The sequence below is a fragment of the Aethalodelphis obliquidens genome, unplaced genomic scaffold, assembly GCF_003676395.1.
Source record: "Aethalodelphis obliquidens isolate GAN/ISIS:26980383/991018 unplaced genomic scaffold, ASM367639v1 scaffold13, whole genome shotgun sequence".
Taxonomy (NCBI): Eukaryota; Metazoa; Chordata; class Mammalia; order Artiodactyla; family Delphinidae; genus Aethalodelphis; species Aethalodelphis obliquidens.
In genome coordinates this window covers 29,492,505-29,504,924 of record NW_020837957.1, presented here as the reverse complement: position 1 = coordinate 29,504,924, position 12,420 = coordinate 29,492,505, and the positions used below count along the sequence as shown (strand labels likewise).

Genomic DNA, 12,420 nt, shown 5'->3' with positions numbered 1-12,420 from the left:
TGATTCCACCAGCTCCATTTTTCGTTCTCAAGATTGCTTTGGCTATTTGGGATCTTTTGTGTTTCCATACAAATTGTGAAAATTTTTTTTCTAGTTCTGTGAAAAATGTCAGTGGTAGTTTGATAGGGATTGGATTGAATCTGTAGATTGCTTTGGGTAGTAGAGTCATTTTCACAATGTTGATTCTTCCAATCCAAGAACATGGTATATCTCTCCATCTATTTGTATCATCTTTAATTTCTTTCATCAGTGTCTTATAATTTTCTGCATACAGGTCTTTTGTCTCCTTAGGTAGGTTTATTCCTAGATATTTTATTCTTTTTGTTGCAGTGGTAAATGGGAGTGTTTTCTTGATTTCACTTTCAGATTTTTCATCATTAGTGTATAGGAATGCCAGAGATTTCTGTGCATTAATTTTGTATCCTGCTACTTTACCAAATTCGTTGATTAGCTCTAGTAGTTTTCTGGTAGCATCTTTAGGATTCTCTGTGTATAGTATCATGTCATCTGCAAACAGTGACAGCTTTACTTCTTCTTTTCTGATTTGGATTCCTTTTATTTCCTTTTCTTCTCTGATTGCTGTGGCTAAAAATCCTCCAGAAAGTAGGCATGGAGGGAACTTTCCAGAACTCTTTTTGCCCTTGCAGCACCTCCTCAATAAAGGGCTTCTATAACCTTATTCATCCCATAACCGTGTTTAGTCTTTCCCCTGATCCCCTGCCCTTAGCAGGGAAAAAAAACCAAACAAGAATAAAGGACAGACTTCCTGGTCAGAAGGTGGGCAGTCAACCAGGGAAAGGGGTGAAGGTGACATTTTGGGAACATCACATCTCTAACACGTGGAAAGAGTCATCTCTACAGGCCTTCTGATCACCTTCTTCTCCAAATCTAAGGAGGCTGAGGGCAAATGAGTCTTCATGTAGGTAAATATCTTAAACTGGTATGTGTATACTCTTACATTCATAATTTATATGTCTTATTCACATATATTTTTCTTTTGAGAAAAGCACAATTAGAAAAATTCCTCTGATAATCCTTTAGTTAAAGCAAATATCCACACCCCTCCCCTTTGATTTCCTTGTTCAGCGAAGGGTTAGGCCTGGCACAGATGGAATACTATTTAGAATCCACCGTGTATTTAAATTTCATAGTATATTTGAATTTCAGGTCTTGAATTTAGCATCAGAAAGCTGAATTCAGCCACACTTTAATATGAAAATACCTCTGATCAAGGCATAAAATTGTACTTTAACCAGGTACAACTTCCTTTCCCTAAGTCTTGAAAAAACATGTATTCATTAACTGCTTTTACCTCTGCTGTCAACACACTCAATATATGTGCATAACTCTTTATTATCTACATGGTGATTATCTTGTTGATGAATTATCAGTAGGGGGATTTTTTTGGACCACCTTTCCTCTGTACCTTGCATGGTCCTGGCCACATGCCACCACCACCCAACCAGAATGTGCTCAGGGAGCGTATTTTTCAGGCTAGCCTAAATAAAAATAGGATTAGGAAGGTAAAGCTACTGATCATGTAATTTACTTTAGTCAGATGTATAGGGATTTGCATAATATCTGTCCTAGTGCTTTCTTCTGTTGATTCATTGTCTCCAAATGTGCAGTGGGAGGCTAGGGAGAAGTAGAGGAAAGGTCAGAAGGGTACAAAAGTCTACACCATTAGAGCAATATTATTTTAAGAGCCATGAACTGGATCATAAGCAACTCATGGGCAATGACCTTATTTTATGGCTCATCGGTCTCTCAGAAACATAGAACTGGGCTGAGGAAGGAGAACACAGTTTGGGGAGGAGTGGGGGTCGGCTCGAGTTGTAGGTAGAAGAAAGGAACTTGTGTTTGAGCCTGCTGTGAGCCAGCCACTATGCTGGGCACTCTTACATGTCATCTCATGCAACGCTCCTAACTACCTGCCCAGCAGGCGTAATTGTTATCATTTTATAGAATTAAAAACTGACTTGCCTAACATACCACAGCAGATAAGACGTGGATCCAGAATTCTAATCCAGACCTGTCTGGCTCTGAAGAGGAAGTTCTTTCTTGTACCACAAGGGGCATATTAGTAGGGGGTTCAGTCAGTATCGTTTGGATAAATTACATAATGAGTTGGTTAGGGACAGCAATTATTTTGTTATATTCAGAATAACAGACACTATTGTGATTCAGTCTTTTCTGTTTGGAAATGACTAGGTTTAGAGTAGGAAACCAAAGAGATTTGAGCTCATTCAGTCATTCATATATTCGCATGAATTGAACTACCTACCTCTGAATAAATACAATTAATCCCTGACCCCTAGAAGCTCACATTCTATTGAGAGAGATAAGCTTGTCATTAAATAAGGCCTTAGTAGTGGTATCTCAAGGAGCTGCTAGAATTCAATCTAATGGAGGAGAAACAAGTTACACAAATCCAAAGTCAAAATGTCACAGATCCTCCAAGGACTGTCAAGTATCTTCCAAATTATCTCCTAAATCCCCCTTCCTCACCCTCTCCATGTATGGCCTCTGTTTACTACGGCCCGTACCATCTCTCCTAGCTGGTCTCTGGGCCTCTGGTCTCTCACTGCTTCCGTTCAGCTCCCAGACTGCCTCCAGTGAGATCTTTCTGAAACCCCAGTCTTGCTATAATGTACCAGCTCTGTGATTTCGGGCAATATCGCTGTTCTCCTGCCTGAAAAATGAGGAGGATAAGTGGAGCCACAGCCAGGGCAGCGTTCTCCAGTGTGGCTAGACTGGGTGTTTGTGACTGGCAGACCCTTTCAGTGGTCAGTGCCCAGCTCTGCTGATTACGAAATATTTTTAATATGGTAACACTCACCTCCCAAAGTTGTTGGAATGGTTAAACAAGAAAGCGTTGAGAGCTAAAATCCCCTGCGGTTGTCAGCCAGGCTATTCTGTCTTTCCCTGGACCTAACTACACAGGAAGCAGCACCTGGTGGCTTTGTCCTAGTGAGTCTTCATGCTCCAACCTGACCTTTTTATTTGTTTCATTATTGTATTTATTTATTTTAGAAACGGACATTTTTTAACAGCTGTGTATTTCTTATCCCTTTGTTTTCCTGTCATGGTGCATTTCCTCACTCTCTGTGGTTGAACATTTCAGATGTCTGTTCACGGTGCCCGGTGTGTTAGATAAAATGTATGGCAACGCCTTTGGCCTCTACCTCACCAACTCAACCAACTCAAACAGCCCCAAACTCTTTTATCCAGTGGCTTTTTCCACGTGTTGGGAAACAAATCTTGAGTGTTATGGTCTAGATATGCCAGGAAATTCATTCTGGGATGTTTGCCCGCATCCATTGGCATTTTCCAGAAGGAACCCCACGTGTCTCCAGGTCCACCAGCGGGACCACTTGAGACCTCATTTGGCATTCATCAGCCACTTTGTTCTCAGCCTGAGTGTGGAAGTCAAATTTGTAAGAGGCAGGATTGTAGAGGCCGTGTCTCTCAGAGTGTAGTGCTTTTCTTATCCCTGAAGACTCATCCCTCACATGTCCTGGGTGTATTAGTCAAAGTACTGTGTCAGCACAGAGTACCAATCCCCTTTGATTATCAGGTTCAAGCAGAAAAAGAGATTCTTTCTCTCTTTGCCTCCACTGGACATCCTTTCCCACTTAATAGATAATTTATCTATTACTTAATGTATTTGAATTAGAGCTGGAGAGGTCACAGTTGAAGAAGGAAGCCTGCTGCTACTGTAGCTGCTTCTCCCAAGGTAGTGTTTGATTTAGCTGTGTAAACAAGTGACTGCATTCTCCAGAGGTCTTAAACACAGCTGCCTGCCCTGGAGAGAGCCACACCTCTTCCGCCAGGGTGCACTCTGGTTCCTGGTGAGTATCAGCAAAACAACAAACAAGGAATTGTAGGATATGTGTGGGCTTCAAATGGCAGTGGTCCTGCCACCCAGATTTTGGCCACAGTAGTTGGGAACGGAAGGAAACAAGGAAACCTCTTCTCTTGCTTTACTGCCCTTGGCTATCCCAGGGCATTATAAAAATCCTCTTTGAGATTCTGAATTCTGCTTGCAAAATTTGCCCAGAATGGGCCTCTGAAGCCGTGAGACAATGAATTTTTAATCAGTGAAGATGCCCTTTGAATTTTTTTCCCAGTACTGGTGCTATTTTTATGCTGAGCCTCTTACACTAGCCATTACTTACCTACCTACAGTATTCTTCCCTAACATCCATGGTCACACAGTTTCTCTCTGTGTAGAACCAAATAGCTTTTATAAACAGACTCTTTGGCTTCAGTCTCATTAGAACCTACGATGTGTTAACTTACAAGCTAATCAGACCACACCAGATATGTCAAAATCCGAAACCTTGGTTATGGGTTTAGTCATTCATCATTGTCTCGCAAACACACTCATGTACACACTCTCATCAATATACATGCTCGTTAGCCAAGATCTTAACTTCAGGGACCAGAGCAATTACCAAAAGGGAACGAGGTCATTTGCTGTTAGGCAGGTGGCTTCCCCATGAGAATGCAAGGGTACATCATGAATCATACCTCAGTGGATGACCCAGGGACTTCTGACTCATGTCCACATCTGCAATTGCTCTGCCTTGACCTCAGGAAGATGTTCTGGATTAGCTTCATAAGACCTTCCTCTGGTAGAGTTGTCTGACTTTCACCTAAGGGCCAGTGAGCAAGCTAGTGAACACCAGTGGCTTAGGACCCACCCCACTGCCACCCTCCATTGCCCAGGTGGACACAGAGCTTTGGCTTCTGTCCGTTGCATTGTTCTAACTAGATGAGTTGCTATAGATCAGCTTGGGATGGCTTATGTTCCCAGCCATATTGTTTTTAAAAAATAACCGCCTTCTTCCCCAGACAAACAGCTGTCATAAATGAAAGGTAATCTGGCAGGGGCTTAAAAGCCACCAGACTCTTGATTTTCAAGATATTTTGCAAAAACAGTAATAAAAATGGTATTCGTCAAGTCCTCATTCCTTTTGAAATAGTTTAGTATCCTACATGGTTAAAACACAGGCTCTCTCCAGAGGAAGTTTGCTCATCATGCCTCTTAAGAGAGCTTGGAGTGATAATCATAAAGTGGTTGTGATGATTCAAGGGGTTAATATAAGCAAAGCCCTTGGACCAGTTTTGGTCATATTGTGAGCCTGCAGTAAGCATCAACTTTTATTCTTACCAGGCAGCACTGGCTGGCCCTTCCCAAACAAGTTCATGTGATCTTTAGAACACACCTATGAGGTAGGCGTATCTCCAGTTCGCAGATAGGGAAAGAGAGGCCACACAGTTAGGAAACAGCAGAGTGGGGATGGCATTCAAACACTACCCTGTACCATCTTTCCAAAGATGATAATTCAACTCTGAAAGTGGGTCAGATGTTTCAGGGTAAAAATGAGTGTTTGAGAACCTTTTGGTTTTGTTTTTCCAGAGAGTATCAGGGTACCAGTCAAGGGGGATGCAACAGGAAACATGACTGTGAATCAGCTGCCTGATAAAAGAGCCAGGATGGAGCCCACGTCATTGCAGGACTCAACGATATCACTGAAAACATCAGTGCTTATTCCAGTATAGATTTCCCTTTAAGACATGAAAGGAGAGTTCAAAGAGAATGGGCTAGATTGCTCGGAAAGTCACATTATTAAAATGTGTTTGTTTTTATTAGCTTTTTTGCTTCACTGAGAGTTATACTCTTATTAACATTATATCAAAAATTCACCTTTCACTAATTTCTCCTAGTTTACCATCTGATTTTGGGTGCACAGGATTATGTTCAAAACACACAGTAGTAAAGTTATATTTCTTGCAGCATTTGGGACTTCTAAATTTGAATTAATTCAATTCAGTAGACACTTATTGAGTCCCTTTCATGAGGAAATACTGTTCCAGAGACCTAATGAATAAGACATGGCCCCTGACCTCCGGGAACTTACTGTCTCTAGAGCTGTGCTAACCAATGCAGTAACCACATGTTGCTATTTAAATTTAAATAAATTAAAGTGAAAAAATCAGTGCCTCAGATGCACTAGCTACATTTCAAGTACTCAGTAGCCATATGTGGTTACTGGCTACCATGTTGGATAGGGCAGAAATAGAACGTTTCCATCATTGTAGAAAGTTCTACTGGACAGTGCTGACCTACTGGACAGGGGCAAGAGATCTTGTTAGGAATTCTGTTGCTCCGACTTTGTAGTTGGAGTATGGCTTACTCTTAGAGCAATGTGAAGGAACAGCAGTACCCTTCAGGCCTAACACTTGAAAACATGGATTCATATTCTGCTTCTGACCTATATTGACCTGGAGCAAGGCCCTAGGATGCCAGTTTCCTCATCAGTAAGCAAGCACATCAGACTGTAAGACTTCTCTATGACTCCGTCTGTCCAAGGGCCCTGTGATGCTATGAGGGAATTGGTAGAATACTCTGTGTGTGTGTGTGTGTGTGTGTGTGTGTGTGTGTATGTGTGTGTGTCACAGCTAAAAGAAACTGCAGAGAATTTCCATCTCCCCAAGAACTTTCATGATTATTTTAGAAATTTAATTTCAGGTTCACTCTGTTTGTCAATACTAAAACTCTATATATGCGGTCCTAAACTCGACAAACTGATTTAAAAGAAGAGAGAGAGAGATTATTTTAAAATAGAGAGAGAGATAAGTAATAGTTGTGCTCTCTTACTTTGCAAGACAGTCATGAGCACATGGAGAGCCTGTGGATCAGGCTTTGCCTGTGGCTCCTGGTTTGGGAGGACGTCTGGGCCTGGAGTTGAAAAATGGGGAGAGAATGCAGGCTCTGCCACTGTCTAGCTGCGTGACCTCTGGTAGGTCTCCTCTTCAATAAAATGAGGATTCCAGGTAACTCACAGGCTCTGTGGGAGAGTTAATATGTTCCTTTAAGCCTGTGTTACATCAACAGCCTTCTAACCAGGCTTCGTGCTCCCCCTTCCCACCACCAGTGATCTCTCAGAAACATGGTCTGATCTCATATGTCATGCCTCTGCTTAAAACCCTACAGTGGTTTCTTGTGGCTTTTTAGGGTTTGCCAGGAAACTCCTGATTTTAGCATAGAAAGCCCTGCATCCCATGAAACCTCTCAGTTGGCTGGTCACCCTGCAAACCCAGCAGGGCAACTGACCTGGTCCCCACCTGCCTTCTTAGTACACATCTCTTACCTCTCACCTCTGCTCACCTACGTTCTTCTCTGTACATTGGCACAAGCTGGGGAGTGTTTGACAAAATGCTGATGCCTTGGCCCTGCCTCTTGAGAATCTGATTTCATTGTTTGGGGTGGGACTTGAGTACAGTTGTCCTTTTAAAACTCCGTGATGGTTCTAAAGCACAGCCAAGGAAGGGAACCACTATTCTATTCTTGCAGGTCTCCAGAAACCCTGAGAGCTATTCCCTGTGCCTGAGCTGACCTTTCCCTTGCTTTCTTCCCTTGGCTAACTCCTGCTTATTCTCATCCTGCTCAGGAGTCTCTTCCTCCAGGCAGCCCTCTGGGACACCCCCCCCACCCCTCCACTGGGCTGCTAGACTACCCTAGGCTTGCTTTCACCAGAACCTGATCATTCTGCATTCTGATTGTTGGTTTACTCCAACCCTCTCCCTCATTAGGTCTGGAGTTTCTTTTAGTAAGAGATTTTATCTTTCCTCCTTGTATCCCCTGGAGCCAAGCAGGCTCTGGCACATTGCAGGCTCTCAGTAAGTATTCCATGAACAGATTAATCAAGACAAGGCCAGCTGACCTCTTGTGAGTTACATTCTAAGAAAGAAACATCGCACAATAACCCCAGTGTGTTATAGAAGCAGGAGGTTAAGGATAAAACACATCCAAGTACAATACAACGCTTTAACAAATCTGTAAAAGTGGACAATTCCCAATATTCAAATTAAAAGAAATTCTTAGTTTTGCTCTTTTCTGGGTAATGATTTTTTTCTCTTCTGGGGGAGAAAAAAAAAAAGACATGTTAGGAAATTCCTCCTCCATCCTCATTACCTGTCATAAAATTGTAACTGGGAATGATTTCCCTGATGAAATCACTTTGGCTTTCTGTTATTTTCTTTCTTCCTCCTTGTTCTTGCCTCAGCTGGCCATCCTTGTGTGTTTGCAGAGAGGCAGGAAGGTTTACCGCTGGGACTGTTTCTCTCTCTCTTAAAACTCTTTTATTAGCAGGCTTTCTGATCTTCAAAGCAGCTTGTATCTGATGTGACCCCACTCCCTTGACTCCCCATGCTGGGCAGTGAGAGCGGGGAGTATTTTTGTCATTTTGACGACTTGCATACTTCGACAGCCCGATAGTGCGGTCCTCACTAAATCTGCAGGGATGAGAGCAAGTCAGCGTTCCTAAGCCCCCCTTTCACCCCCAAATCTAGACACACTGAAAACTTGACACCAGACCCCGGAGTTAAGCAAACAGTAAGTTTATAGGTCTCCTTGCTTTTGACCCATCCCCTGGGGCAGCGTCCCTGATCCTCTGCCATTTTTTTGCAGTTGAGTCTTTGCAGGTGGTGCTCCTCAAACTCTCTCAACCTTTGTGATTATCCACAGTGCTTGATCCTGGATAAGTTTGAAAGCTACGATGATGAATTTCAACTCACCCAACGAGCCCTGTCTCTGCTGGAGGAAAACAGGTTCTGGGCTGGTGTGGTATTTCCTGACATGTATCCCTGGACCAGCTCCCTACCACCCCATGTGAAGTACAAGATCCGAATGGACATAGATGTGGTGGAGAAAACCAATAAGATCAAAGACAGGTGATGTTTCAGGAGATCTCAGAAGGACCTGGGCATCCCCAGTGATGTATGAGGCAAGGAAAGGGGGCTCCTATGGGCTCAGGCCACCTGTCTCCCTCAGGGGCAGAAAGGTTACTCAGAAAGGCACAGAAGCACTTTGGTATCAAAGAACTAAGCTGGACAGTAGATCCTGCTAGTTGGTGGGACCAGGAGAGTTCAGCTACCCTGTCTTTACCCCCTCAACTCAGAGCTTGTCCCTGGCTGGCCTTTGTGCAATTTGGAGATGAAAACCTCTAGGTACTGAGTTATCTTCACATAGAAATTCTGCAAATGAGGTTTCACCAAAGTCCCTGGGAAATTACGTTTGGTACAGAGTAGGGGATTGAGACTGGACTCAGCCTGTAAATCAATTAAATTAAGTTAAATCAGAGGAAGTGAGATATTTTGTAAAGCTTAAATTAGAGTACTTGAATGAAAGCAATTACAAATCGTGCTGTGGCTAATGTTCATAATTGGGATTTAACCTGTGAACTGGAAAATAGAATCAGATAGTGTGGAAAAGTTCAGGGGAAAGTTTCAGGAGAGTGAATACGGAGTCCCCTCGTGCTTATGACCAATGAGTGAGCTGTCCATTCCCATTCCCATCCTTTGTCCCTCTCTCCGGTTTCTTCTTAGATACTGGGATTCTGGCCCCAGAGCTGATCCTGTGGAAGACTTCCGATACATCTGGGGCGGGTTTGCCTATCTGCAGGACATGGTTGAACAGGGGATCACAAGGAGTCAGGCCCAGGTTGAGGTTCCAGTTGGAATCTACCTCCAGCAGATGCCTTACCCCTGCTTCGTGGATGACTCGTGAGTCTGAGGTCCCAGTCCCGCTCCAGGACAAGCTGATCAGGTTGCTGGGGTGGGATGAGGTGGAGGTGCTCCCCAGGCTTCAGTCTCTTTGGAGGAAAAAAACCCGGGGCGTGGGGCCCGGCTCAGGGAGAATGGAGCTCTGATTGAGAAGCCTGCTTCTCCTTGACTCCAGGCAGGGTCACATGAACAAGTGGGAGAAAGGAGCTGGTGTTGTGGGAGGAAAAGGGAAGGTGAAAATTAAAGCAGGGGAAGTGAGGTTGGGGGAGGGGACAAAGGCTTTTAAAATTTCCACTACGTAGTATGTTTGGTATGTGGAAGGGTTCAGGTCAGAGTGTTTGCCCTGTGACTGCCAAAACAGCAAACTAGGACTCTGCATCACAAGTAGGTACGGTTCCTAGGAGCCTTGGAATAATGCAGCTCCTTCCCTAATTAACATTCTCATGATGTATGCTTAATGAAAAGGTAGAGGGATGTGTTGGATGAACTTGGGCCTTCCCTGCCTGCCCACCCCCGTCCCCAGGCCTGTACATTTGCTGGCCAGTAGCAAACTAAGCAAGTAGCCCACTGTTTTCTGAACATGCATTTGAGGGGTGGTAGAGGGAGGAACAAAGAGGGAGAAGGGGCTGGGAGGGCTCATTTACTATGGTGGATGGGAGCAGAAATGCTCCCAAGGACAGCAGCAGAGATCTGCAGTTGGCTTAGGGATTCAACTCCTAGAAGAAAACTGGGAAGTTCACCATAGTGTGCGTGTGAGTTTGTGGGGATCAGGGAGGAGATAAACATGCACAGCCTGTAAAAGGAAGAGTCAAATTGCCAGCTGGCAAGGTAGTAAAATAAAGCCCAGTATGGGTGTAACACCTCAGTCCAATCAGTTCTCCTTCAGCTCTACAGAAGACTAAGAGAGATAACAGGGGCTGTTCTGCAGTCAGTTTAAGTTTGGACAATAGGCAGAAATGGAAAATGGAGCCGGGGCAAAAGCCCAGCTCTACTTCTAAGATCAGAATAGGAGTAACCGGCAAGGAAGTGGGGGTAAACAGTGAGGAGGCGGTAGGGATTCTGGCCATTCAATGTGGGAGAGCCCTCTGGTGGCAGATCCCAGAAGGGCAGGCGTTATGAATTTATGGTTCTCTCCCTAGGGCCATCTTGAGTGAAACCCTCCCACGCTGGAATTGGGCCCTTCCTGTGACACCCAGCAGTTTTCAAGAAATAATAATCTCAAGGGCTTTTACTAGCACATCAAGCACAGGGAAAACATATGTAAAGTTCACAGTAGAGTAATTCCAGAATATCAACTCTGCCCTGCTTGCTGGAATGAATACCCATGGATGTACTCCACCAGTACATGGCTGGTGGAGTCAATGACTATTGAATCACTGATTGATTTGTTGCTGGGTCAGTTGCCTTCTGAAAGGGCCATACTGATTAGTTATTTTGTGCCTCTTCCTGTGTAACTGGGGTTTGATCCTCCTGGGTAGACAGTGCTTCACTGGCCAGTAGCAAACTAAGCAAGTAGCCCACCGGGGAGCCCAGTTATTGATCTCATCACCACCAGTTCCCTTTGTCCACCTTCTTGGACTTCAGTGTCAGTTAGCATGTATCTACCTATTCCAGTCACATCCCACATCATCAAGTCTGCAATCCTTCCTGGGAGATCTTACAAGAAGCTCTATACTGTGTAACATACGTAGTATGGTTTTATTTACACATTTCACTTACAGAGCACTCATCTGGACTAAACAAAAAGCTGCCTGAGATCTTATAAAGAACATCTATACTGTGTAACATACGTAGTACAATTTTATTTACACATTTTACTCACAGAGTTTTCATCTGGGCTAACCAAAAGGCTACAGTCTTGCTCTAAAGAAAAAGTAATCCTTTGGGGCAAAGTGCAATGTATTAAAAGAGTCAAGTCCATTGAGTGCCCGGTGGAGATTTTTCTGCCTTTCCCTCCACCTGGGCTTTGTTCTCAACATATTCATTCAACAAACATTTACTCCACCTCCACCAGGTACAAGGCAATCTACTATTCTGCTTCTCTCCTCTTGCTTTAGTTTTATGATCATCCTGAACCGCTGTTTCCCTATCTTCATGGTGCTGGCCTGGATCTACTCTGTCTCCATGACTGTAAAGAGCATCGTCTTGGAGAAGGAGTTGAGACTGAAGGAGACCTTGAAAAATCAGGGTGTCTCCAACACAGTGATTTGGTGTACCTGGTTCCTGGACAGCTTCTCTATCATGTCGATGAGCATCTGTCTCCTGACGATATTCATCATGGTAAGCCAGAGGGAGAAGGTTCAGAAAACCTTGAATAATTTTATTCCTCCCACTTTTCTTCCTGTTAATGAACTTGTGCTTAGATTAGTCATCTGGCCACCAAAGATAGCATGACATGTAGCTGTCTGGCCATTTCAGCCAGGGTGGAAGACACTCAGAGAGATAGAGTCTTCCCCAAAGAGCCACTGCATCACAGCATCTTCCCTGCTCCCACTTCCTGCCTGGGGAACCACAATCTACATAGATTATCCAACCCCATTACGTGGACTATCTGGAAAAGCTGCTGTTAGCAGAGCCCAGCACAGGGAGATTGTATGTGCAAAGCGTTCTCTCTTTTCAAATACAGAAGAAATGAATCCAAGGAGTGTTTTCTTGGGATTACTGTCCCAACCACCAGCTGGGGTGGGAATGTGGAGAGCCTTTTCAGTGTATTAGGAGAGGAGATCTGGAATGTTTATTAATTACCATCATGGTCACACCATTCATGGCTTGACCAAAGAACATTCTGCTGCCTACAAAATCTCTAAGGCCTCTCTGTTTTAAAGGGTGGAATTTGGAGTCCATCCT

At 43.9% G+C, this 12,420-nt stretch overlaps 1 protein-coding gene across 1 annotated transcript in view; it reads left to right on the top strand.

The window, feature by feature from the left end:
- The window catches only part of ABCA4 (ATP binding cassette subfamily A member 4), a 125,345-nt gene that overhangs the window by 42,720 nt on the left and 70,205 nt on the right, over positions 1-12,420 (top strand). The window contains exons 9-11 of the mRNA XM_027113942.1: positions 8,537-8,742; positions 9,397-9,573; positions 11,631-11,853. Of these exons, the coding sequence (XP_026969743.1) occupies positions 8,537-8,742; positions 9,397-9,573; positions 11,631-11,853 (606 nt within the window). The remainder of the gene's footprint in view (positions 1-8,536; positions 8,743-9,396; positions 9,574-11,630; positions 11,854-12,420) is intronic.